Genomic DNA, 25,311 nt, shown 5'->3' on the forward strand with positions numbered 1-25,311 from the left:
CCAGTGGAAGTGATAGGAACTGCAAGAAAGTCCATTAGACCATCTGGATTCCCAATGAAAACCCATTGAAAAGAGGGACCTTGAAAAAATCTGAATGTTTTGTCCTCGGGTTTTGCCTGCTAAAATAAATTCTGTTATACTCACAGACATGATTCAAACAGTTTTAGAAACTTCAGAGTGTTTTCTATAAAAATCCACTAATAATATGCATATCTTATCTTCTGGGGATGTGTAGCAGGCAGTTGAATTTGGGCACGCATTTCATCCGGACGTGAAAATACTGCCCCTGTCACCAAGAAGTTAATAACGAATTGCAGTTAGTTTCAGAGTTGGTGGCAAGGAATAAGTTAGTCCTAAATATTTACAAAACTAAAAGCATTGTATTTGGGACAAATCTTTCGCTAAACCCTGTAATCTTTTTAAAATTGTATAACTGCCTTTAATTTTGCTGGACCCAGAAAGAGTAGATGCTGCCTTGGCAACAACTAACGGGGATCCGTAATACATACACATACGACCCACTAACTAAATGATTTTTATCAAAACAGTTTAACCTGTTTTATTTTTTAGTTGTTGCAATAATCACAGATTGTCTTCATCTATCTGAGTTTTATATAATTGTGTTTTTACGCTTATTGCACATGTATAAAAGACTAGAGAGCGAGTATAACAGTCTTTGGGTAAAATTCTGCTGTACGTGGTACTGCAATCCCACTTGAGAAGCTGAGCATTCATTTTCCAGAATCAATGTTCATTGATACTCCTGTTTTTAGTAGTGTCTGTTTTGTGTACAATATGAGACATAAAAAGGGTATTTTCTTTGAAAGGTTAACTTCTCTATTACAGTAAAACAACAGTAAACAACAACAGTAAACAACAACAACAACAGTAAAACAACAGTAAACAACAACAACAGTAAACAACAACAACAACAACAGTAAAACAACAGTAAACAACAACAACAGTAAAACAACGTCTCAATGTGTTTTGCTTTCCATATGACCAATTTCTGGTAGCGAGTTGAAATCGCTTGTCAGAGAGGAAGTGATCTCTCATTTGTGTCGGTGTGAGTGGCAGGGGGAGGGGCTTATAGTGTGAAAACAGGAAGAGGCGACACACACACCCCAACACACACACGCACACACACACACACACACACACACACACACACACACACACACACACTGGACTCTACCAGCACACTCACACATACTTACACTAACACCCCAACACACACACACACACTCACCATATCATCTGCTGCTACTATCTATCATGTATCCTGTTCTCTAGTCACTTGACCCTGGACCTGTATGTACATAGATACCTCAAGTACCTGGTACCCCTACACATCGACTCAGTACTGGTACTCCCTGTATATAGCCATGTTATTACCTGGTACTTCCTGTATCAAATCAAGAGTCGGCTTTCTATTCCGCAACAAAGCCTCCTTCACTCATGCTACCAAGCTTACCCTAGTAAAACTGACTATCCTACCGATCCTCGACTTCGGCGATGTCATCTACAAAATGGCTTCCAACACTCTACTCAGCAAACTGGATGCAGTTTATCACAGTGCCATCCGTTTTGTCACTAAAGCACCTTATACTACCCACCACTGCGACTTGTATGCTCTAGTCGGCTGGCCCTCACTACATATTCGTCGCCAGACCCACTGGCTCCAGGTCATCTACAAGTCCATGCTAGGTAAAGCTCCGCCTCATCTCAGTTCACTGGTCACGATGGCAACTCCCATCCGTAGCACGCGCTCCAGCAGGTGTATCTCACTGATCATCCCTAAAGCCAACACCTCATTTGGCCGCCTTTCGTTCCAGTGCTCTGCTGCCTGTGACTGGAACGAATTGCAAAAATCGCTGAAGTTGGAGACTTTTATCTCCCTCACCAACTTCAAACATCAGCTATCGGAGCAGCTAACCGATCGCTGCAGCTGTACATAGTCTATAGGTAAATAGCTCACCCTTTTCACCTACCTCATTCCCATACTGTTTTTATACTGTTTTTATTTATTTACTTTTCTGCTCTTTTGCACACCAATATCTCCACCTGTACATGACCATCTGATCATTTATCACTCCAGTGTTAATCTGCTAAATTGTAATTATTCCCCTACCTCCTCATGCCTTTTGCACACATTGTATATAGACTCCCCTTTTTTTCTACTGTGTTATTGACTTGTTAATTGTTTACTCCATGTGTAACTCTGTGTTGTCTGTTCACACTGCTATGCTTTATCTTGGCCAGGTCGCAGTTGCAAATGAGAACTTGTTCTCAACTAGCCTACCTGGATAAATAAAGGTGTTCTCAACTAGCCTACCTGGTTAAATAAAGGTGTTCTCAACTAGCCTACCTGGATAAATAAAGATGTTCTCAACTAGCCTACCTGGTTAAATAAAGTTGTTCTCAACTAGCCTACCTGGATAAATAAAGATGTTCTCAACTAGCCTACCTGGTTAAATAAAGGTGTTCTCAACTAGCCTACCTGGATAAATAAAGGTGTTCTCAACTAGCCTACCTGGATAAATAAAGATGTTCTCAACTAGCCTACCTGGTTAAATAAAGGTGTTCTCAACTAGCCCACCTGGATAAATAAAGGTGTTCTCAACTAGCCTACCTGGTTAAATAAATGTCTTCTCAACTAGCCTCCTGGATAAATAAACTTGTTCTCAACTTGCCTACCTGGTTAAATAAAGGTGTTCTCAACTAGCCTACCTGGATAAATAAAGGTGTTCTCAACTAGCCTACCTGGTTAAATAAAGGTGTTCTCAACTAGCCTACCTGGATAAATAAAGGTGTTCTCAACTAGCCTACCTGGTTAAATAAAGGTTAAATAAAAAAAAATAAAAAAATCATATTCAAAAATTATACTTTTTCCCCCCTAAATTTATAAATGTTTTATCAGTTCATTGATCTACTTAATTGTAACAAATTCAAGAATTATTGACAATAAACAAATTGTAATCCAGTTAAAATATTGACCCCATAATAATGAGTTCATTACCTTAATAATAAAATATAACAGAATAAAACGTGAGTCTTGTGTTGATATTTCACAACCGGCGCCGTGTGTATGGAGTCGTGTGTATATAATATATGTATATATATTCCACGATAATTTGCAAATAAATTAATAAAAAATCCTACAATGTGATTTTCTGGGTTTTTTTTCTTCTCATTTTGTCTGTCATAGTTGAAGTGTACCTATGATGAAAATTACATACCTCTCTCATCGTTTTAAGTGGGAGAACTTGCACAATTGGTGGCTGACTAAATACTTACTTGCCCCACTATATATATGGATTAAATACAGAAATATTTATCTGTGTGTGTGTGTGTATATATGTATATATGTATATATATATATATACACACACACACACACACACACACACACACACACACACACACACACACACACACACACACACACACACACACACACACCACACACACACACACCATTGAGTTAACTAATAGAGGAGCTATACTTCCTCTTCCTCTTAACAGCCAGAGAATTAACCAAGTATCCAGACGGAGATGCAGTGAAACATCGCATTAAGTCGGTGTTAGGCGATATACCGTACGACAGGGTAGGTCCACCCCTGTTCCTGTAGGTCCACCCCAGGGTAGGTCCACCCCTGTTCCTGTAGGTCCACCCCAGGGTAGGTCCACCCCTGTTCCTTTAGGTCCACCCCTGTTCCTGTAGGTCCACCCCTGTTCCTGTAGGTCCACCCCAGGGTAGGTCCACCCCTGTTCCTGTAGGTCCACCCCAGGGTAGGTCCACCCCTGTTCCTGTAGGTCCACCCCAGGGTAGGTCCACCCCTGTTCCTGTAGGTCCACCCCAGGGTAGGTCCACCCCTGTTCCTGTAGGTCCACCCCAGGGTAGGTCCACCCCTGTTCCTGTAGGTCCACCCCAGGGTAGGTCCACCCCTGTTCCTGTAGGTCCACCCCAGGGTAGGTCCACCCCTGTTCCTTTCAACGCCTGTAGTAACTAACCTGAATCAGTGGATCGACCAGTTGATTATTAGAATCGCGTGCAGAGCGAAAACCTACAGGACGGTAGCTGTCCAGGATAAAGGGTTGGAGAGCCCTGCTGTACGGTATGAACAGGTGGATAAGGCTACAAACCTGGTTGGGAGTAGAGCTAAATAATTATCTCGTTAATTAATTATTTTTTAATTTAACCAGGCAAGTCAGTTAAGAACAAATTCTTATTTTCAATGACAGCCTAGGAACAGTGGGTTTAACTGCCTTGTTCAAGGGGCAGATCGACAGATTTTTACCTTGTCAGCTCGGGGATTCGATCTAACAACCTTTCGGTTACTGGCCCAACGCTCTAACCACTAGGCTACCTGACGCCTCCAGCTTAGCTAACATTTTCATAGCCTTTCATAGCCTAACCAATATCCAAATTGAGATTGAGTGAAAACAGAAATCCCCTCTCAAACAGCAGTGTGAAACAGTGGTGAAATAGACGCGATTAGACGTCAAAACAATTATAACAATTGGATGATTTTGGGAGTTTCAGTAAGCAGCCATTTGATAAAAATGTAAGTAGAGGCTTTTTCGCCAGCAATACCTTTCACATATGAAGAGAAGTCTGCAAAACATTTGGCGGAATGCTAAAATTGGTGTGAAAAAACATACTGGTTTGAAAGGTGTGAAAAACATACTGGTTTGAAAGGTGTGTGGTTTTTGTGTGTGTGTCTGGAGTCGTGACACAAAGTCAGCCGAAGTTGTTTCTGCTTAACGATTACGCTGACTGTACCACACACACACACACACACACACGCTACACACACTCTAACACACACACACGCACACACGCTAACACACACACACGCTAACACACACACACGCTAATACACACACACACACACACACACGCTAACACACACACGCTAACACACACACACACACACACACACACACACACACACACACACACACACACACACACACACACACACACACACACACACACACACACACACACACACACACTTCCTGTCTGGTTGACTTCTCTATCTCGGTCTCGTGTGTGTGTATATAAACACAGAAACCATTAGAATCCTAGTATCAGCTAGTAGCAGCTTTCACTACACCTGGAGAGACTGTCACCATCACTTGACATAAAAAACCAATTCCTCAATTTCAACACAGTTCCTAAATCTTAACACAGTTACTAAATCCCAATACACTTTCATTATAGGTGTTGCATCAACTTATGTTGTGCACATAGCGTGGTTATATAGGGTTATTTCAAGCGGTGTGTGTGTGTGTGTGTGTCACTGGTCTATCATGATCTGGGGTCTCCTCGATGGAGAGAATCACGAGATTGAACAGTAAAACTGTAACTTAAAGCAGGTACAGCCTCAGTGTTCACAGTAAAACTGTAACTTAAAGCGGAGTTTACCTAAAGAACGGACGGGCGGGGCTAGAGGCGGGGCTAGAGGCGGGGCTAGAGGCGGGGCTAGAGGCGGGGCTAACACATTACACAAAGAAAGACCTTTTTAGGGATTCACACACCTGTATTTGTCTTAAAATATAGTTTAATTTCCTTTTGTAAAGTAATGACGTTTTAAAAAAAATATTATTACATTTGTGAAAATGAAATTTGGCCAAAATAATAAATAAATAAATAATTATAATCCAGTACATCTCTTCATAGTGGTTCCAAGTTGTACATTTTTCCATAGTGGTTCCAAGCAATACATCTCTCCATAATGGGGCCAATTCTTCATAAATATGATCAATTATAAATCCACTGATTTCTTGCAAAAAAAATATTTTACGTGAGTACAATCAACAGGGGTAGTGGAAGGTGAGTTCTGAGGGTCTAGTCATGAGTCAACAGGGGTAATAGAAGGTGAGTTCTGAGGGTCTAGTCATGAGTCAACAGGGGTAATAGAAGGTGAGTTCTGAGGGTCTAGTCATGAGTCAACAGGGGTAATGGAAGGTGTTCTGAGGGTCTAGTCATGAGTCAACAGGGGTAATAGAAGGTGTTCTGAGGGTCTAGTCATGAGTCAACATGGGTAATAGAAGGTGAGTTCTGAGGGTCTAGTCATGAGTCAACAGGGGTAATGGAAGGTGAGTTCTGAGGGTCTAGTCATGAGTCAACAGGGGTAATGGAAGGTGAGTTCTGAGGGTCTAGTCATGAGTCAACAGGGGTAATGGAAGGTGTTCTGAGGGTCTAGTCATGAGTCAACAGGGGTAATGGAAGGTGTTCTGAGGGTCTAGTCATGAGTCAACAGGGGTAATGGAAGGTGTTCTGAGGGTCTAGTCATGAGTCAACAGGGGTAATAGAAGGTGAGTTCTGAGGGTCTAGTCATGAGTCAACAGGGGTAATGGAAGGTGAGTTCTGAGGGTCTAGTCATGAGTCAACAGGGGTAATGGAAGGTGAGTTCTGAGGGTCTAGTCATGAGTCAACAGGGGTAATGGAAGGTGAGTTCTGAGGGTCTAGTCATGAGTCAACAGGGGTAGTGGAAGGTGAGTTCTGAGGGTCTAGTCATGAGTCAACAGGGGTAATGGAAGGTGTTCTGAGGGTCTAGTCATGAGTCAACAGGGGTAATGGAAGGTGAGTTCTGAGGGTCTAGTCATGAGTCAACAGGGGTAATGGAAGGTGAGTTCTGAGGGTCTAGTCATGAGTCAACAGGGGTAATGGAAGGTGAGTTCTGAGGGTCTAGTCATGAGTCAACAGGGGTAGTGGAAGGTGAGTTCTGAGGGTCTAGTCATGAGTCAACAGGGGTAATGGAAGGTGAGTTCTGAGGGTCTAGTCATGAGTCAACAGGGGTAATGGAAGGTGAGTTCTGAGGGTCTAGTCATGAGTCAACAGGGGTAATGGAAGGTGAGTTCTGAGGGTCTAGTCATGAGTCAACAGGGGTAATGGAAGGTGAGTTCTGAGGGTCTAGTCATGAGTCAACAGGGGTAATGGAAGGTGAGTTCTGAGGGTCTAGTCATGAGTCAACAGGGGTAATGGAAGGTGAGTTCTGAGGGTCTTTACAACCTGAATAATGAAGTCAACACCTGAGGTAATGACATCTAAAATGATTGCAGCATTTTTTAGTTGTACATGATACAGTCAGACTAGAGTCAGTAATGGAAGGAGATTCTGATGGTACAGTCAACAGACTAGAGTCAGTATGAGGGGAGATAACATGATACAGGTGAGACTGAGGGTCAGTATGAGAGAGTTCTGAGGATAACATGGTACAGTCCAGACTAGAGTCAGTATGAGAGAGTTCTGAGATAAATCCTGAATAATGGTACAGTCCAGACTAGATGACAGTAAAATGATTGCAGCATTTTTAGATAACATGATACAGTCCAGACTAGAGTCAGTATGAGAGGGAGATAACATGATACAGTCCAGACTAGAGTCAGTATGAGAGGGAGATAACATGATACAGTCCAGACTAGAGTCAGTATGAGAGGGGAGATAACATGATACAGTCCAGACTAGAGTCAGTATGAGAGGGGAGATAACATGATACAGTCCAGACTAGAGTCAGTATGAGAGGGGAGATAACATGATACAGTCCAGACTAGAGTCAGTATGAGAGAGGAGATAACATGATACAGTCCAGACTAGAGTCAGTATGAGAGGGAGATAACATGATACAGTCCAGACTAGAGTCAGTATGAGAGGGAGATAACATGATACAGTCCAGACTAGAGTCAGTATGAGAGAGGAGATAACATGGTACAGTCCAGACTAGAGTCAGTATGAGAGGGGAGATAACATGATACAGTCCAGACTCCCAGTGGTTCCTCAGGACAGACTAGAGTCAGTATGAGAGAGGAGATAACATGATACAGTCCAGACTCCCAGTGGTTCCTCAGGACAGACTAGAGTCAGTATGAGAGAGGAGATAACATGATACAGTCCAGACTCCCAGTGGTTCCTCAGGACAGACTAGAGTCAGTATGAGAGGGAGATAACATGATACAGTCCAGACTCCCAGTGGTTCCTCAGGACAGACTAGAGTCAGTATGAGAGGGGAGATAACATGATACAGTCCAGACTAGAGTCAGTATGAGAGAGGAGATAACATGATACAGTCCAGACTAGAGTCAGTATGAGAGAGGAGATAACATGGTACAGTCCAGACTAGAGACAGTATGAGAGAGGAGATAACATGATACAGTCCAGACTCCCAGTGGTTCCTCAGGACAGACTAGAGTCAGTATGAGAGGGGAGATAACATGATACAGTCCAGACTAGAGTCAGTATGAGAGAGGAGATAACATGGTACAGTCCAGACTAGAGTCAGTATGAGAGGGGAGATAACATGATACAGTCCAGACTAGAGTCAGTATGAGAGAGGAGATAACATGATACAGTCCAGACTAGAGTCAGTATGAGAGAGGAGATAACATGATACAGTCCAGACTAGAGTCAGTATGAGAGAGGAGATAACATGGTACAGTCCAGACTAGAGTCAGTATGAGAGAGGAGATAACATGATACAGTCCAGACTAGAGTCAGTATGAGAGGGGAGATAACATGATACAGTCCAGACTAGAGTCAGTATGAGAGGGGAGATAACATGATACAGTCCAGACTAGAGTCAGTATGAGAGAGGAGATAACATGGTACAGTCCAGACTAGAGTCAGTATGAGAGAGGAGATAACATGATACAGTCCAGACTAGAGTCAGTATGAGAGAGGAGATAACATGGTACAGTCCAGACTAGAGTCAGTATGAGAGGGGAGATAACATGATACAGTCCAGACTCCCAGTGGTTCCTCAGGACAGACTAGAGTCAGTATGAGAGAGGAGATAACATGATACAGTCCAGACTCCCAGTGGTTCCTCAGGACAGACTAGAGTCAGTATGAGAGAGGAGATAACATGATACAGTCCAGACTAGAGTCAGTATGAGAGAGGAGATAACATGATACAGTCCAGACTAGAGTCAGTATGAGAGAGGAGATAACATGATACAGTCCAGACTCCCAGACTCCCAGTGGTTCCTCAGGACAGACTCCCAGTGGTTCCTCAGGACAGACTAGAGTCAGTATGAGAGAGGAGATAACATGATACAGTCCAGACTCCCAGTGGTTCCTCGGGACAGACTAGAGTCAGTATGAGAGAGGAGATAACATGATACAGTCCAGACTAGAGTCAGTATGAGAGAGGAGATAACATGATACAGTCCAGACTCCCAGTGGTTCCTCAGTCCAGACTCCCAGTGGTTCCTCAGGACAGACTAGAGTCAGTATGAGAGAGGAGATAACATGATACAGTCCAGACTCAGTGGTTCCTCAGGACAGACTAGAGTCAGTATGAGAGAGGAGATAACATGATACAGTCCAGACTCCCAGTGGTTCCTCGGGACAGACTAGTGCTAGACGTGAGTGAAGTGGAGCGGGCGTAGTGCTCTCGGTCTATAATGGGACATCTGCGCTGATAGACAGACTTGATCCTCTGTCGATAGACAACGTTTGTCAGAAGTTCTGAATGTCACAAAACATCTTACACACATAAAACGCTGCTATGCACTGCCTCTTGACTCACATCTACACAACACACACACTGACCAAGATAACAACACTCTGACCAAGATAACAACACTTTGATCAAGATAACAACACTCTGACCAAGATGACAACACTCTGATCAAGATAACAACACTCTGTCCTGTAGACACACACTGACCAAGATAACACTCTGTCCTGTAGACACACACTGACCAAGATAACACTCTGTCCTGTAGACACACACTGACCAAGATAACACTCTGTCCTGTAGACACACACTGACCAAGATAACACTCTGTCCTGTAGACACACACTGACCAAGATAACACTCTGTCCTGTAGACACACACTGACCAAGATAACAACACACTGTCCTGTAGACACACACTGACCAAGATAACAAAACTCTGACCAAGATAACAACAGTCTGTCCTGTAGACACACACTGACCAAGATAACAACACACTGACCAAGATAACAACAGTCTGTCCTGTAGACACACACTGACCAAGATAACAACACTCTGTCCTGTAGACACACACTGACCAAGATAACAACACACTGACCAAGATAACAACACTCTGTCCTGTAGACACACACTGACCAAGATAACAACACTCTGTCCTGTAGACACACACTGACCAAGATAACAACACACTGACCAAGATAACAACAGTCTGTCCTGTAGACACACACTGACCAAGATAACACTCTGTCCTGTAGACACACACTGACCAAGATAACACTCTGTCCTGTAGACACACACTGACCAAGATAACAACACACTGACCAAGATAACAACAGTCTGTCCTGTAGACACACACTGACCAAGATAACAACACTCTGACCAAGATAACAACACTCTGACCTAAGATAACAACACACTGACCAAGATAACAACACACTGACTAAGATAACAACACACTGACCAAGATAACAACACACTGTCCTGTAGACACATACTGACCAAGATAACAACACACTGACCTGATAACAACACACTGACCAAGATAACAACACACTGACCAAGATAACAACACACTGACTAAGATACAACACACTGACCAAGATAACAACACACTGACCAAGATAACAACACACTGACTAAGATAACAACACACTGACCAAGATAACAACAGTCTGTCCTGTAGACACACAGTGACCAAGATAACAACACTGACCAAGTGACCAAGATAACAAAACAATGACCAAGATAACAACACACTGACCAAGATAACAAGACACACTGACCAAGATAACAACACACTGACCAAGATAACAAGACACACTGACCAAGATAACACTCTGTCCTGTAGACACACACTGACCAAGATAACACTCTGTCCTGTAGACACACACTGACCAAGATAACAAGTCCTAGACAACACACTGACCAAGATAACAACACACTGTCCTGTAGACACACACTGACCAAGATAACAACACACTGTCCTGTAGATACACACTGACCAAGATAACAACACACTGACCAAGATAACAACACTGACCAAGATAACAACACAATGACCAAGATAACAACACAATGACCAAGATAACAACACACTGACCAAGATAACAACACACTGACCAAGATAACAACACACTGACCAAGATAACAACACACTGACCAAGATAACACTCTGTCCTGTAGATACACACTGACCAAGATAACAACACTCTGACCAAGATAACAACACTCTGACCAAGATAACAACACACTGACCAAGATAACAACACACTGACCAAGATAACAACACTCTGTCCTGTAGATACACAGTGACCAAGATAACAACACTCTGTCCTGTAGATACACACTGACCAAGATAACAACACTCTGACCAAGATAACAACACTCTGACCAAGATAACAACACTCTGTCCTGTAGATACACAGTGACCAAGATAACAACACTCTGACCAAGATAACAACACTCTGACCAAGATAACAACACACTGACCAAGATAACAACACTCTGACCAAGATAACAACACTGTCCTGTAGATACACAGTGACCAAGATAACAACACTCTGTCCTGTAGATACACACTGACCAAGATAACAACACTCTGACCAAGATAACAACACTCTGACCAAGATAACAACACACTGACCAAGATAACAACACTCTGACCAAGATAACAACACTCTGTCCTGTAGATACACAGTGACCAAGATAACAACACTCTGACCAAGATAACAACACTCTGTCCTGTAGACACACACTGACCAAGATAACAACACTCTGACCAAGATAACAACACTCTGACCAAGATAACAACACTCTGTCCTGTAGATACACAGTGACCAAGATAACAACACACTGACTAAGATAACAACACACTGTCCTGTAGATACACACTGACCAAGATAACAACACTCTGTCCTGTAGATACACAGTGACCAAGATAACAACACACTGACCAAGATAACAACACACTGACCAAGATAACAACACACTGACCAAGATAACACTCTGTCCTGTAGACACACACTGACCAAGATAACACTCTGTCCTGTAGACACACACTGACCAAGATAACAACACTCTGTAACAGACAGACATATGATTGTTAGAAATACACTCTACTGTAGACGCCAGTATTGAAAGATCTTGTTCTCTACAATGATTCTCTCTTTGACCCTCTCCTTCCCTTGTTTGCTCTCGCTCGCTCTCTCACTCTCTCTCTCTCTCTCGTTCCCTCTCTCGTGCTCTCTCTCATTCCCTCTCTCGTGCTCTCTCTCGTTCCCTCTCTCGTGCTCTCTCTCGTTCCCTCTCTCGTGCTCTCTCTCGTTCCCTCTCTCTCGTTCCCTCTCTCGTGCTCTCTCTCGTTCCCTCTCTCGTGCTCTCTCTCGTTCCCTCTCTCGTGCTCTCTCTCGTTCCCTCTCTCGTGCTCTCTCTCGTTCCCTCTCTCGTGCTCTCTCTCGTTCCCTCTCTCGTGCTCTCTCTCGTTCCCTCTCTCGTGCTCTCTCTCGTTCCCTCTCTCGTGCGTTCCCTCTCTCGTGCTCTCTCTCGTTCCCTCTCTCGTGCTCTCTCTCGTGCTCTCTCTCGTTCCCTCTCTCGTGCTCTCTCTCTCATGTTCTCTCGTTCTCTCTCTCGTTCCCTCTCTCGTGCTCTCTCTCTCGTTTGCTCTCTCTCTCTCTCGTTCTCTCTCATTCCCTCTCGCTCTCGTTCCCTCTCGTGCTGCCTCTGTCGTTCCCTCTGTCCTCGCTCGCCTCTTTCTGTCTCTGTCCTGTGCCTCTTTCTCTCTTGGTGCCACCCTCCCCCCCAGCTCTCTTGGTAACCCCCCTTCCTCCAGCTCTCTTTTTCTGACTTACTGGTAGCACATGTTGTGTGGAACATTCTTTGTGTCAGCTTACCTCACTCTCACCCCAGCTTCTGTGTGTGTGTGTGTGTGTGTGTGTGTGTGTGTGTGTGTGTGTGTGTGTGTGTGTGTGTGTGTGTGTGTGTGTGTGTGTGTGTGTGTGTGTGTGTGTGTGTCGCCTCTCTGTTAGGCTCTGCCGCTCTGATTAAATCCCTTATATCTACTTAGCTCTAACACACACACACACACACACACACACACACGGTTCCCCTCCTTCCTTTACCCTAGCTAAATGCATTTACTCAGTTTGAATTTCTGTGTGTGTGTGTCTCTCTGTGTGTGTTAGGATAAAGGACAGAGAGAGAGAAGTGTGGCTACATCTCTGTGTATTTGAGCGTCAGCAATGTGCTTGCCTTGGCCTGCGTGTGTGTCAATGCGCCTGTGTGCTGTGTGTGGCCTGTAAGCAGGTGCAGTGACAGCTGGCTTGGGCAGCCCCAACCGAGGGGGAGGATGAGGGGGGGAGAGAGAGAACCGAGGGGGAGGATCAGGGGGAGAGAGAGAACCGAGGGGAGGATGAGGGGGAGAGAGAGAACCGAGGGGAGGATGAGGGGGAGAGAGAGAGAAGCGAGGGGGAGGATGAGGGAGGAGAGAGAGAAGCGAGGGGGAGGATGAGGGGGGAGAGAGAACCGAGGGGGAGGATGAGGGGGAGAGAGAGAACCGAGGGGGAGGATGAGGGGGAGAGAGAGAACCGAGGGGGAGGATCAGGGGGGGAGAGAGAACCGAGGGGAGGATGAGGGGGAAGAGAGAGAACCGAGGGGAGGATCAGGGGGAGAGAGAGAACTGAGGGGGAGGATGAGGGGGAAGAGAGAGAACCGAGGGGAGGATCAGGGGGAGAGAGAGAACCGAGGGGAGGATGAGGGGGAGAGAGAGAGAAGCGAGGGGGAGGATGAGGGAGGAGAGAGAGAAGCGAGGGGGAGGATGAGGGGGAGAGAGAGAACCGAGGGGAGGATGAGGGGGAGAGAGAGAACCGAGGGGGAGGATGAGGGGGAGAGAGAGAACCGAGGGGGTGGATGAGGGGGAGAGGGAGAGAACCGAGGGGAGGATGAGGGGGAGAGAGAGAAGCGAGGGGGAGGATGAGGGGGAGAGAGAGAACCGAGGGGGTGGATGAGGGGGGGGAGAGAGAACCGAGGGGGAGGATGAGGGGGGAGAGAGAGAACCGAGGGGGAGGATGAGGGGATGAGGGGGAGAGGGAGAGAAAAGGAGTGAGAGACATGACAGATTATAGATAGAAAGAGAAAACACTCGAAAACAATAATTATTTTGGAACTTTTGAGTGTAATTTGTGAGTTTACTGTTCATTTGTATTGTTTATTTAACTTTTGTTAATTTAATTCACTTGCTTTATCAATGTAAACACATGTTTCCCAAGCTAATAAAGCCCTTATTGAATTGAGAGAGAGAACATCATGGAAGAAAGGATCTGGTCCTGTGATTGGTTGTTGGAGGAAAAAGCCATGGAAACGTATTTATATCCTGAGAGGGGGAGAGATTGGGGGGAGAGGAGAGGGAGAGAGATGATGGGGGGATAGAGAGATGGAGGAGAGAGAGAGATGGAGGAGAGAGAGAGAGATGGAGGAGAGAGAGAGATGGAGGAGAGAGAGAGAGAGAGAGAGAGAGAGAGAGAGAGAGAGAGAGAGAGATGGGAAAGAGAGAGAGAGAGAGAGGAAAGAGAGAGAGAGATGGGAGGGACAAAAAGAGATGTGGGGGAAAGGGGGAGAAGGTCAGAGGAGAGAGAATCAAACAGAGGGAGACATAATAGTCATTAGAAATCTGAGATGGAGGGATAAAAATAGAAAAGAGGTCAGAGAGAGGAGACCAATTAAGCGTAGAAAATAGTCACGTATTCTAGAACACATATGGGTTGAGAAATAGTCTTGTATTCTAGAACACATATGGGTTGAGAAATAGTCTTGTATTCTAGAACACATATGGGTTGAGAAATAGTCTTGTATTCTAGAACACATATGGGTTGAGAAATAGTCTTGTATTCTAGAACACATATGGGTTGAGAAATAGTCATGTATTCTAGAACACATATGGGTTGAGACACATGGGTTGAGAAATAGTCTTGTATTCTAGAACACATTTGGGTTGAGAAATAGTAATGTATTCTAGAACACATATGGGTTGAGAAATAGTCTTGTATTCTAGAACACATATGGCTTGAGAAATAGTCTTGTATTCTAGAACACATATGGGTTGAGAAATAGTCATGTATTCTAGAACACATATGGCTTGAGAAATAGTCTTGTATTCTAGAACACATATGGGTTGAGAAATAGTCTTGTATTCTAGAACACATATGGCTTGAGAAATAGTCTTGTATTCTAGAACACATATGGGTTGAGAAATAGTCATGTATTCTAGAACACATATGGCTTGAGAAATAGTCATGTATTCTAGAACACATATGGCTTGAGAAATAGTATTGTATTCTAGAACACATATGGGTTGAGAAATAGTAATGTATTCTAGAACACATATGGGTTGAGAAATAGTCTTGTATTCTAGAACACATATGGGTTGAGAAATAGTCATGTATTCTAGAACACATATGGCTTGAGAAATAGTCATGTATTCTAGAACACATATGGCTTGAGAAATAGTAATGTATTCTAGAACACATATGGGTTGAGAAATAGTCATGTATTCTAGAACACATATGGGTTGCGTCTAGATGTCGACCGATTTAATCGCATTCCACGAGGAGACTGCGTGGCGGGGTGACCCGAACCCGGACGACGCTGGGCACATGCTGCGCCGCCCTATGGGGCTCCCAATCACGGCCGGTTGTGATACAGCCTGGATCCTTGGTGGAAACCTGCTCCAGAGCGCTGAGGACATCAGACTCGGGTGAAGGTTCACCTTCCAACAGGACAACGACCCTAAGCACACAGCCAAGACAATGCAGGAGTGGCTTCAGGACAAGTCTCTAAATGTCCTTGAGTGGCCTAGCCAGAGCCCGGACTTGAACCTGATCGAACATCTCTGGAGAGACCTGAAAATAGCTGTGCAGCGACGCTCCCCATCCAACCTGACAGAGCTCGAGAGAATCTGCAGAGAAGAATGGGAGAAACTCCCCAAATACAGGTGTGCCAAGCTTGTAGCTTCATACCCAAGAAGACGCTAGGCTGTAATCGCTGTCAAAGGTGCTTCAACAAAGTACTGAGTAAAGGGTCTGAATACTTATGTAAATGTGATCTTTCCAGGTTTTTGTGTGAAACATTTAAAAAAAATGTTTTTACTTTGTCATAATGGGGTATTGTGATGTCATGATTGGGTATTGTGATGTCATTGGGGAGTATTGTGATGCCATTATGGAGTATCGTGATGTCATTATGGAGTATCGTGATGTCATTATGGAGTATCGTGATGTCATTATGGAGTATTGTGATGCCATTGGGGAGTATTGTGATGCCGTTATGGAGTATTGTGATGCCATTATGGAGTATTGTGATGCCATTGGAGTATTGTGATGCCATTGTGGAGTATTGTGATGCCATTGGGGAGTATTGTGATGCCATTGGGGAGTATTGTGATGCCATTATGGAGTATTGTGATGTCATTATGGAGTATTGTGATGCCATTATGGAGTATTGTGATGCCATTATGGAGTATTGTGATGCCATTGGGGAGTATTGTGATGCCATTGGGGAGTATTGTGATGTCATTATGGAGTATTGTGATGTCATTATGGAGTATTGTGATGTCATTATGGAGTATTGTGATGTCATTGGGGAGTATTGTGATGCCATTATGGAGTATTGTGATGCCATTGGGGAGTATTGTGATGCCGTTATGGAGTATTGTGATGTCATTATGGAGTATTGTGATGTCAGTATGGAGTATTGCGATGTCATTATGGAGTATTGTGATGTCATTGGGGAGTATTGTGATGCCATTATGGACTATTGTGATGTCATTATCGACTATTGTGATGTCACTATGGAGTATTGTGATGTCATTATGGAGTATTGTGATGTCATTATGGAGTATTGTGATGTCATTATGGAGTATTGTGATGTCATTATGGAGTATTGTGATGTCATTATGGAGTATTGTGACGTCGTTATGGGGTATTGTGACGTCATTATGGAGTATTGTGATGTCATTATGGAGTATTGTGATGTCATTATGGAGTATCGTGATGTCATTATGGAGTATTGTGATGTCATTATGGAGTATTGTGATGTCATTATGGAGTATTGTGATGTCATTATGGAGTATCGTGTGTGTATATTTGATGAGTAATAAAAACAATTGAATCAATAAAATAAAAAAAGGCGTAACAAATTGTGTGGGAAAAGTCCAGGGTTGTGAATATTTTCTGAATGCATCGTAGATGTTGTTCCTCATCCCTCCCTCTTTTTCCTTGAATGACAGGAGGAGGCCATACCAGAGTTGGAGATAGATGTGGATGAGCTGCTGGACATGCCTAGCGATGACGACAGAGGAGCCAGAGTTAAAGATCTGCTGATAGACTGTTACAAACCCACTGAGGTACGTCAGTCCCACCGCCAGAGGACCGCAATGGAAATACATGTTTACGTCTTATCCTGAATCATTTAAAAAATTCATGGTTGAATTGTGGTTTTTATTTGTTTGGGAACCATACCAAGCACACCAACATAGAAATATGAAAACTAGAACACACCCCCCCCCCTAGTCACGCACTGACCTACAATACCATAGAGAACCAAGGGCTCTCCGTGGTCAGGGCGTGACAACTAACACCTATCCAGTTCATTTATCAGGGCTCACCTGGTGTCCCAGGTCTGAATCCGTCCCTCAATAGAGGGAGAGGATAAAAACCATCCGTGTTTCGGCCCTCCAGGACCGACATTGAACAGCCTTGTTTGAGGTCTATGTGAGGTACATAAGGGGCTTGCTGTTGTTTCTGGACGCTCTTTGAGTCCACCATTTTGAGAAGCCATTTTGTCTATTGTCGTGGCAGAATCAGAATTCTATAGGTAACATTTATAAATCAGATGTTTTATTCATTTTATTGCATTCTTTGTATGTTTTGATTTTGTACTAATGGTGTGTTTTGTCCCTCTTCTCTCCCTGTAGGTGGTTGTGTCTAATGGTGTGTTTTGTCCCTCTTCTCTCGCTGTAGGTGGTTGTTTCTAATGGTGTGTTTTGTCCCTCTTCTCTCCCTGTAGGTGGTTGTTTCTAATGGTGTGTTTTGTCCCTCTTTTCTCCCTGTAGGTGGTTGTTTCTAATGGTGTGTTTTGTCCCTCTTCTCTCGCTGTAGGTGGTTGTTTCTAATGGTGTGTTTTGTCCCTCTTCTCTCCCACTAGGATGTTGTTTCTAATGGTGTGTTTTGTCCCTCTTCTCTCCCACTAGGATGTTGTTTCTAATGGTGTGTTTTGTCCCTCTTCTCTCCCTGTAAGTGGTTGTGTCTAATGGTGTGTTTTGTCCCTCTTCTCTCCCTGTAGGTGGTTGTTTCTAATGGTGTGTTTTGTCCCTCTTCTCTCCCTGTAGGTGGTTGTGTCTAATGGTGTGTTTTGTCCCTCTTCTCTCCCACTAGGATGTTGTTTCTAATGGTGTGTTTTGTCCCTCTTCTCTCCCACTAGGATGTTGTTTCTAATGGTGTGTTTTGTCCCTCTTCTCTCCCACTAGGATGTTGTTTCTAATGGTGTGTTTTGTCCCTCTTCTCTCCCACTAGGATGTTGTGTCTAATGGTGTGTTTTGTCCCTCTTCTCTCCCTGTAGGTGGTTGTTTCTAATGGTGTGTTTTGTCCCTCTTCTCTCCCTGTAGGTGGTTGTGTCTAATGGTGTGTTTTGTCCCTCTTCTCTCGCTGTAGGTGGTTGTGTCTAATGGTGTGTTTTGTCCCTCTTCTCTCCCACTAGGATGTTGTTTCTAATGGTGTGTTTTGTCCCTCTTCTCTCCCTGTAGGTGGTTGTGTCTAATGGTGTGTTTTGTCCCTCTTCTCTCCCTGTAGGTGGTTGTGTCTAATGGTGTGTTTTGTCCCTCTTCTCTCCCACTAGGATGTTGTTTCTAATGGTGTGTTTTGTCCCTCTTCTCTCCCTGTAGGTGGTTGTGTCTAATGGTGTGTTTTGTCCCTCTTCTCTCCCTGTAGGTGGTTGTGTCTAATGGTGTGTTTTGTCCCTCTTCTCTCCCACTAGGATGTTGTTTCTAATGGTGTGTTTTGTCCCTCTTCTCTCCCTGTAGGACTTTGTGTCTGGTTTGCTGGATAAGATACGTGGCATGCAGAAACTCACCACCCCCCAGAAGAAATAACCTCAACCCTGAGTCACCCCTCCTCCTCACCCCCTGCCTCCTCTCTCCTCCCGCCTCCCTCTCTCACTCCAACCTCACCCCAAGAAACAGGAGCTCGGCTTCCTCAGAGATAGAGGAGAAAAAGAGGAGTAAGATAGGTGATTGAAGCAGCCAATCAGATCCAAGCAGGGTGTATGATGTTATATCCTGTGATTTTTATTTTATTTTAATGCTTTATTTAGTTTACATTTATTTCGATTTTTTGTTTTGTTTTTTTGTATTGTTGTTAAATAATCAAATGATCGGTCATATTTCTCATGTTAATGAGTGAATATAGTATACTATAATGATATATATATACTATAATGATATATATATATACTATAATGATGCTGTAAGCCAAGCCCAGGATATATTCTGAGTTTTAGTAGCCAAGTAGGGGAGGGAGGGAGGGGAGGGAGGGAGGGAGGGACGGAGGGAGGGAGGGGGACGGAGGGGGGAGGGGGAGGGAGGGAGGGAGGGAGGGGAGGGAGGGGACGGAGGGAGGGAGGGAGGGAGGGAGGGAGGAGGGAGGGGAGGGGAGGGAGGGGAGGGAGGGAGGGGAGGGACGGAGGGGGAGGGGAGGGAGGGAGGGAGGGAGGGGAGGGAGGGAGGGAGGGGGGGGGGGAGGGGGGGGGGAGGGAGGGAGGGAGGGGGGCACTGGGTAGGGAAAATGTGTCTGAATGTGTTCATCCAAATACACACACACACACACACACACACACACACACACACACACACACACACACACACACACACACACACACACACACACACACACACACACACAGGGAACAGCAGAAACACAGACCACAGCTGCTGTTCCTTCACACGCTCACACAGATGTGAACACTGGTCCACACACATAAACACACACTGGCGCCCTCTCGTCAACACACACACGGGAAAGAGGTGGTGGTGGCGGATGGGGTATAATCATTGAGAGAGAGATAAATGGAGAAAAAGAGAGAGAATCAGAGGTCTTACTCTTCCTGGCTTGGCTGCCTCACAAGGCCTTATTGTTGCCAAACATGCAGCTCTCTCACTCACCCCATGTCTCTCTTTTGCCCTTCCTTCCTCTCTCCTTCCTCTGACTCCTTCCTCTCTCCTTCCTCTGACTCCTTCCTCTCTCCTTCCTCTGACTCCTTCCTCTGACTCCTTCCTCTCTCCTTCCTCTGACTCCTTCCTCTCTCCTTCCTCTGACTCCTTCCTCTGACTCCTTCCTCTGACTCCTTCCTCTCTCCTTCCTCTGACTCCTTCCTCTCTCCTTCCTCTGACTCCTTCCTCTGAATCCTTCCTCTGACTCCTTCCTCTGACTCCTTCCTCTGACTCCTTCCTCTCTCCTTCCTCTGACTCCTTCCTCTCTCCTTCCTCTGACTCCTTCCTCTGACTCCTTCCTCTCTCCTTCCTCTCTCCTTCCTCTGACTCCTTCCTCTGACTCCTTCCTCTCTCCTTCCTCTGACTCCTTCCTCTGAATCCTTCCTCTGACTCCTTCCTCTGACTCCTTTCTCTATCTCCTTCCTCTGTCTCCTTCCCTTTTCTACTTTCAGCAATCTACAGATGACTCTTCCCACCCTCCATCCCTCTCGCCTCCTTGCCACCCTCCATCCCTCTCTCCCTCCTTCCCACCCTCCATCCCTCTCTCCCTCCTTCCCACCCACCCTCCATCCCTCTCTCCCTCCCTCCTACCCACCCTCCATCCCTCTCGCCTCCTTCCCACCCTCCATCCCTCTCTCCCTCCTTCCCACCCACCCTCCATCCCTCTCTCCCTCCTTCCCTCCCACCCTCCATCCCTCTCTCCCTCCCTCCTTCCCACCCTCCATCCCTCTCTCCCTCCCTCCTTCCCACCCTCCATCCCTCTCTCCCTCCTTCCCACCCTCCATCCCTCTCTCCCTCCTTCCCACCCTCCATCTCTCTCTCCCTCCCTCTCCCTCCCTCTGTCCTTCCCACCCTCCCTCTCTCCCTCCTTCCCACCCTCCATCCCTCTCTCCCTTCTTCCCACCCTCCATCCCTCTCTCCCTTCTTCCCACCCTCCATCCATCCCTCTCTCCCTCCTTCCCACCCTCCATCCATCCCTCTCTCCCTCCTTCCCACCCTCCATCCATCCCTCTCTCCCTCCTTCCCACCCTCCATCCATCCCTCTCTCCATCCATCCCTCTCTCCCTCCATCCATCCCTCTCTCCCTCCTTCCCACCCTCCATCCCTCTCTCCCTCCTTCCCACCCTCCTTCGTCATCCAGCTCTCTCCTTCCATCCCTCCATCCATCCCTCTCTCCCTCCTTCCCACCCTCCATCCCTCTCTCCCTCCTTCCCACCATCCATCCCTCTCTCCCTCCTTCCCACCCTCCATCCATCCCTCTCTCCTCCTTCCCACCCTCCATCCCTCTCTCCCTCCTTCCCACCCTCCATCCATCCCTCTCTCCCTCCTTCCCACCCTCCATCCCTCTCTCCCTCCTTCCCACCCTCCATCCATCCCTCTCTCCCTCCTTCCCACCCTCCATCCATCCCTCTCTCCCTCCTTCCCACCCTCCATCCCTCTCTCCCTCCTTCCCACCCTCCATCCATCCCTCTCTCCCTCCTTCCCACCCTCCATCCCTCTCTCCCTTCTTCCCACCCTCCATCCCTCTCTCCCTCCTTCCCACCCTCCATCCATCCCTCTCTCCCTCCATCCCTCTCTCCCTCCTTCCCACCCTCCATCCATCCCTCTCTCCTCCTTCCCACCCTCCATCCCTCTCTCCCTCCTTCCCACCCTCCATCCATCCCTCTCTCCCTCCTTCCCACCCTCCCTCCTCCCTCCTTCCCACCCTCCATCCCTCTCTCCCTCCTTCCCACCCTCCATCCATCCCTCTCTCCCTCCTTCCCACCCCTCCATCCCTCTCTCCCTTCTTCCCACCCTCCATCCCTCTCTCCCCTCCTTCCCACCCTCCATCCATCCCTCTCTCCCTCCTTCCCACCCTCCATCCCTCTCTCCCTTCTTCCCACCCACCCTCCATCCCTCTCTCCCTCCTTCCCACCCTCCATCCATCCCTCTCTCCCTCCTTCCCACCCTCCATCCATCCCTCTCTCCCTCCTTCCCACCCTCCATCCATCCCTCTCTCCCTCCTTCCCACCCTCCATCCATCCCTCTCTCCCTCCTTCCCACCCTCCATCCATCCCTCTCTCCCTCTCTCCCTCCTTCCCACCCTCCATCCATCCCTCTCTCCCTCCTTCCCACCCTCCATCCCTCTCTCCCTCCTTCCCACCCTCCATCCATCCCTCTCTCCCTCCTTCCCACCCTCCATCCCTCTCTCCCTCCTTCCCACCCTCCATCCATCCCTCTCTCCCTCCTTCCCACCCTCCATCCCTCTCTCCCTTCTTCCCACCCTCCATCCCTCTCTCTCCTCCTTCCCACCCTCCATCCATCCCTCTCTCCCTCCTTCCCACCCTCCATCCCTCTCTCCCCTTCTTCCCACCCACCCTCCATCCCTCTCTCCCTCCTTCCCACCCTCCATCCATCCCTCTCTCCCTCCTTCCCACCCTCCATCCATCCCTCTCTCCCTCCTTCCCACCCTCCATCCATCCCTCTCTCCCTCCTTCCCACCCTCCTTCGTCATCCAGCTCCCTCCTTCCCACCCTCCATCCATCCCTCTCTCCCTCCTTCCCACCCTCCATCCCTCTCTCCCTCCTTCCCACCCTCCATCCATCCCTCTCTCCCTCCTTCCCACCCTCCATCCCTCTCTCCCTCCTTCCCACCCTCCTTCGTCATCCAGCTCCCTCCTTCCCACCCTCCATCCATCCCTCTCTCCCTCCTTCCCACCCTCCATCCCTCTCTCCCTTCTTCCCACCCTCCATCCATCCCTCTCTCCCTCCTTCCCACCCTCCATCCCTCTCTCCCTCCTTCCCACCCTCCTTCGTCATCCAGCTCTCTCCTTCCATCCTTCCATCTGTTGTTTAATAACTGACGTTGCCTTTAGCTCTATATTGAAGTTACAAACCAAATAAAAGGAGACGTCCATTTTTAACAACAATTTAAAAAATATAATAATAATGTTTTTCTCTTTGACTCATCCTCTTTTTTGTAAAGGATGATCCTGTGGTTGTTTAGGAAAAAGGTCATCTAGAGGTCATCTACACCTCGTTAAGTTGTTTAGATGTGAATATCTGTTCTAGGTCAATTATTACTGTGTGTACTATTATGATACCTGGGGCTCATCCCAAATGGCACCCTATTCCCTATATAGGGAATAGGGTGCCAGCCCTGGTCTAAAGTAGTGCACTATATAGGGAATAGGGGGCCAACCCTGGTCTAAAGTAGTGCACTATATAGGGAATAGGGTACCAACCCTGGTCTAAAGTAGTGCACTATATAGGAAATAGGGTGCCAACCCTGGTCTAAAGTAGTGCACTATATAGGGCATAGGGTGCCATTGAGAAGGGCCCCTGATAGACTGTTTTTGGGTGTCAGACATTTTTTTCTACTGTGCGACAACTTTGAATATTGAAATGCAGTTTTAGAAGTGTTTTAATACGAAAGAAAAGAAAGAAACTGAAGAACAGAAATGTAGTGACGGAGTTTGATGTTTTACCACAAAATGCTGTTACACTTTTATGCAACTTTAATAAAAAAAAAAGACATGTTAATACATGTGTGTGTGTGTGTGTGATGACAACACAGCATGACACTGGAAATGGTTCTAACAACACCTGCAGGTTGTTTGTCAGGGGGTGGGGGTGTTTAAAAAAAACAAAATCTCAAGTAGCTTGTTTTCGTTTTTTTTTCCCGGGACAAAGTCCCCTGTAAATGACAATAGAATATAATGGGCCTGTAGTGGCATCTTCCTCTTCAGCGCTCCGGATCTCCATCATCGTCATCGTCATCGTCGGCCTGTAATCCACGCCTAATAATGAGTCCATCTCACATTTATAATGTGCTGTACACTGAATCAAACATGTAAAAGTGTTGGTCCCATGTTTCATGAACTGAAATATAAAATCACAAAAAAAGCTTATTTCTCTCAAATCTTGTCCACAAATTTGTTTACATCCCCTGTTGGTGAGTATTTCTCTCTCTTTCGCCAAGATAATCCATCCACTTGACAGGTGTGGTTAAACAGCTTCTTGCTGGCGTCAATAAAAGTCTAAAATGTGCAAATGTTGTCACAACACAATACCACAGATGACTCAACTATTGAGGGTGAGTGTAATTGAATGTTCATTTCTCTACCATAAGCCGCCTCCAATGTCGTCTTAGATAATTTGTCAGTACGTACAATCGGCTTCATAACCGTAGACCACGTGTAACCACGCCAGCCCAGGACCTCCACGTCTGGCTTCTTCACCTGAGGGATCATCTGAGACCAGCTGATGAAACTGAGGGTTTGCACATCCAAAGAATTTCTGCACAAACTGTCAGAATCCGTCTCAGGGAAGCTCATCTGCGTGCTCATCATCCTCGCCAGGGTTTTGACCATTCCATTTACTCAATTCCAGCCATTATTATGAGTCATCCTCCCCTCAGCAGCCTCCACTGGTGTTTATGCAGAAATATACAGAAATCCTTGAAAACACACATTTGTGACGACAGGTTGAATTTCCACTGCTTCGATAAACATTTTTTTTTTTAAATGAACCCATTGGTTGTCGAGATCTCAGTTCGGCCTCTGATTGGTTAGGACAGTACAGTAATATCTCGCAGGTTGGTTTCTATTGGCTAAGCAGGTATTAGAGCTCTGCATTGATTGGCTAGACTAGAATTTTAGAGTCCGGCAAAAGTAGCAGTAGAACTGAACTGCAACTAAAGGAAGTAGCCTAGTTTGAATATTTTAATGATATACCTGTACTTCATAGTATTGGAGTATAGAAGATACAAACCGTAAAAGGTAAGTGAGCGATTTTTCTGTTATTTATGCTGCATTTTCGTATTTTACTCCCGTTTGTTATTTGGTCTACAGCCTAGTTGATCATCTGCCTGTCTCTGTCTACCTCTTCTTCATAATCCGCGCTAGAACAGCACATTGGCGTCCGAAACAACCCTCTATTCCTCCGTCAATACGATGTCATATTTTGCATCATACACACAGCAGTGCTGTGAAAGTCTCGGGGAAACATTTAGGCTGCTTTACTTCGTATGCGAAATGATAACACTACGCTCGATATGGCTACAATGTAACAGCTACCACCTCTGTCGCAGACGGGCAGAGTGATCTCGC

General features: G+C 45.9%; 3 protein-coding genes and 1 long non-coding RNA gene across 34 annotated transcripts in view; 3 read left to right on the forward strand and 1 right to left on the reverse strand.

The window, feature by feature from the left end:
- LOC127916240 (protein phosphatase 1 regulatory subunit 14B-like) overlaps positions 1-19,529 on the forward strand; it is a 46,493-nt gene extending 26,964 nt beyond the window's left edge. Inside the window, exons 2-3 of the mRNA XM_052497773.1 lie at positions 17,247-17,363; positions 19,038-19,529. Coding sequence (XP_052353733.1) covers positions 17,247-17,363; positions 19,038-19,106 — 186 coding nt within the window. The 3' untranslated portion in view covers positions 19,107-19,529. The remainder of the gene's footprint in view (positions 1-17,246; positions 17,364-19,037) is intronic.
- On the forward strand, positions 5,983-7,006 carry LOC127916256 (uncharacterized). Of its 4 annotated transcripts, none has more exons than XR_008094172.1 (4): positions 5,983-6,198; positions 6,328-6,552; positions 6,596-6,685; positions 6,731-7,006. It is a non-coding gene; the product is annotated as an uncharacterized LOC127916256 (long non-coding RNA). The 4 variants fall into 4 exon arrangements; XR_008094173.1 differs by having other exon boundaries at positions 6,328-6,462; XR_008094174.1 differs by having other exon boundaries at positions 5,983-6,153.
- A 553-nt stretch (positions 19,530-20,082) lies between the features above and the next one.
- On the reverse strand, positions 20,083-21,804 carry LOC127916263 (octapeptide-repeat protein T2-like). Of its 28 annotated transcripts, none has more exons than XM_052497792.1 (6): positions 20,941-21,804; positions 20,588-20,809; positions 20,479-20,539; positions 20,355-20,391; positions 20,281-20,317; positions 20,084-20,232 (listed from the first exon to the last, which is right to left on the reverse strand). In XM_052497792.1, exons 1-6 carry the CDS (start codon positions 21,790-21,792, stop codon positions 20,167-20,169), a joined length of 1,275 nt encoding a protein of 424 aa, XP_052353752.1. In that variant the 5' UTR covers positions 21,793-21,804; the 3' UTR covers positions 20,084-20,166. The 28 variants fall into 28 exon arrangements, 27 of the variants coding, with proteins under 27 accessions (XP_052353748.1, XP_052353743.1, XP_052353738.1 ...); XM_052497785.1 differs by having other exon boundaries at positions 20,455-20,539; XM_052497788.1 differs by having other exon boundaries at positions 20,083-20,232; positions 20,305-20,391.
- Positions 21,805-24,649: 2,845 nt separating this feature from the next.
- Positions 24,650-25,311, forward strand: part of brms1 (BRMS1 transcriptional repressor and anoikis regulator) — a 32,444-nt gene continuing 31,782 nt past the window's right edge. Inside the window, exon 1 of the mRNA XM_052497802.1 lies at positions 24,650-24,981. The gene's annotated coding sequence lies outside the window, so the exon portion shown is untranslated. The remainder of the gene's footprint in view (positions 24,982-25,311) is intronic.

Source organism: Oncorhynchus keta, chromosome 35 (genome assembly GCF_023373465.1).
Source record: "Oncorhynchus keta strain PuntledgeMale-10-30-2019 chromosome 35, Oket_V2, whole genome shotgun sequence".
NCBI lineage: Eukaryota > Metazoa > Chordata > Actinopteri > Salmoniformes > Salmonidae > Oncorhynchus > Oncorhynchus keta.

Coding starts and splice junctions, on each gene's coding strand:
- LOC127916263 (XM_052497775.1), bottom strand. CDS start 21,792: ATGGAGGGAGAGAGGGATGGATGGAGGGTGGGAAGGAGGGAGAGAGGG. Junction 20,810..20,940: donor GAGGGAGAGAGGGATGGAGG/GTGGGAAGGAGG, acceptor GAGGGTGGGTAG/GAGGGAGGGAGAGAGGGATG. Junction 20,233..20,280: donor GAGGAAGGAGAGAGGAAGGA/GTCAGAGGAAGG, acceptor AGTCAGAGGAAG/GAGAGAGGAAGGAGTCAGAG.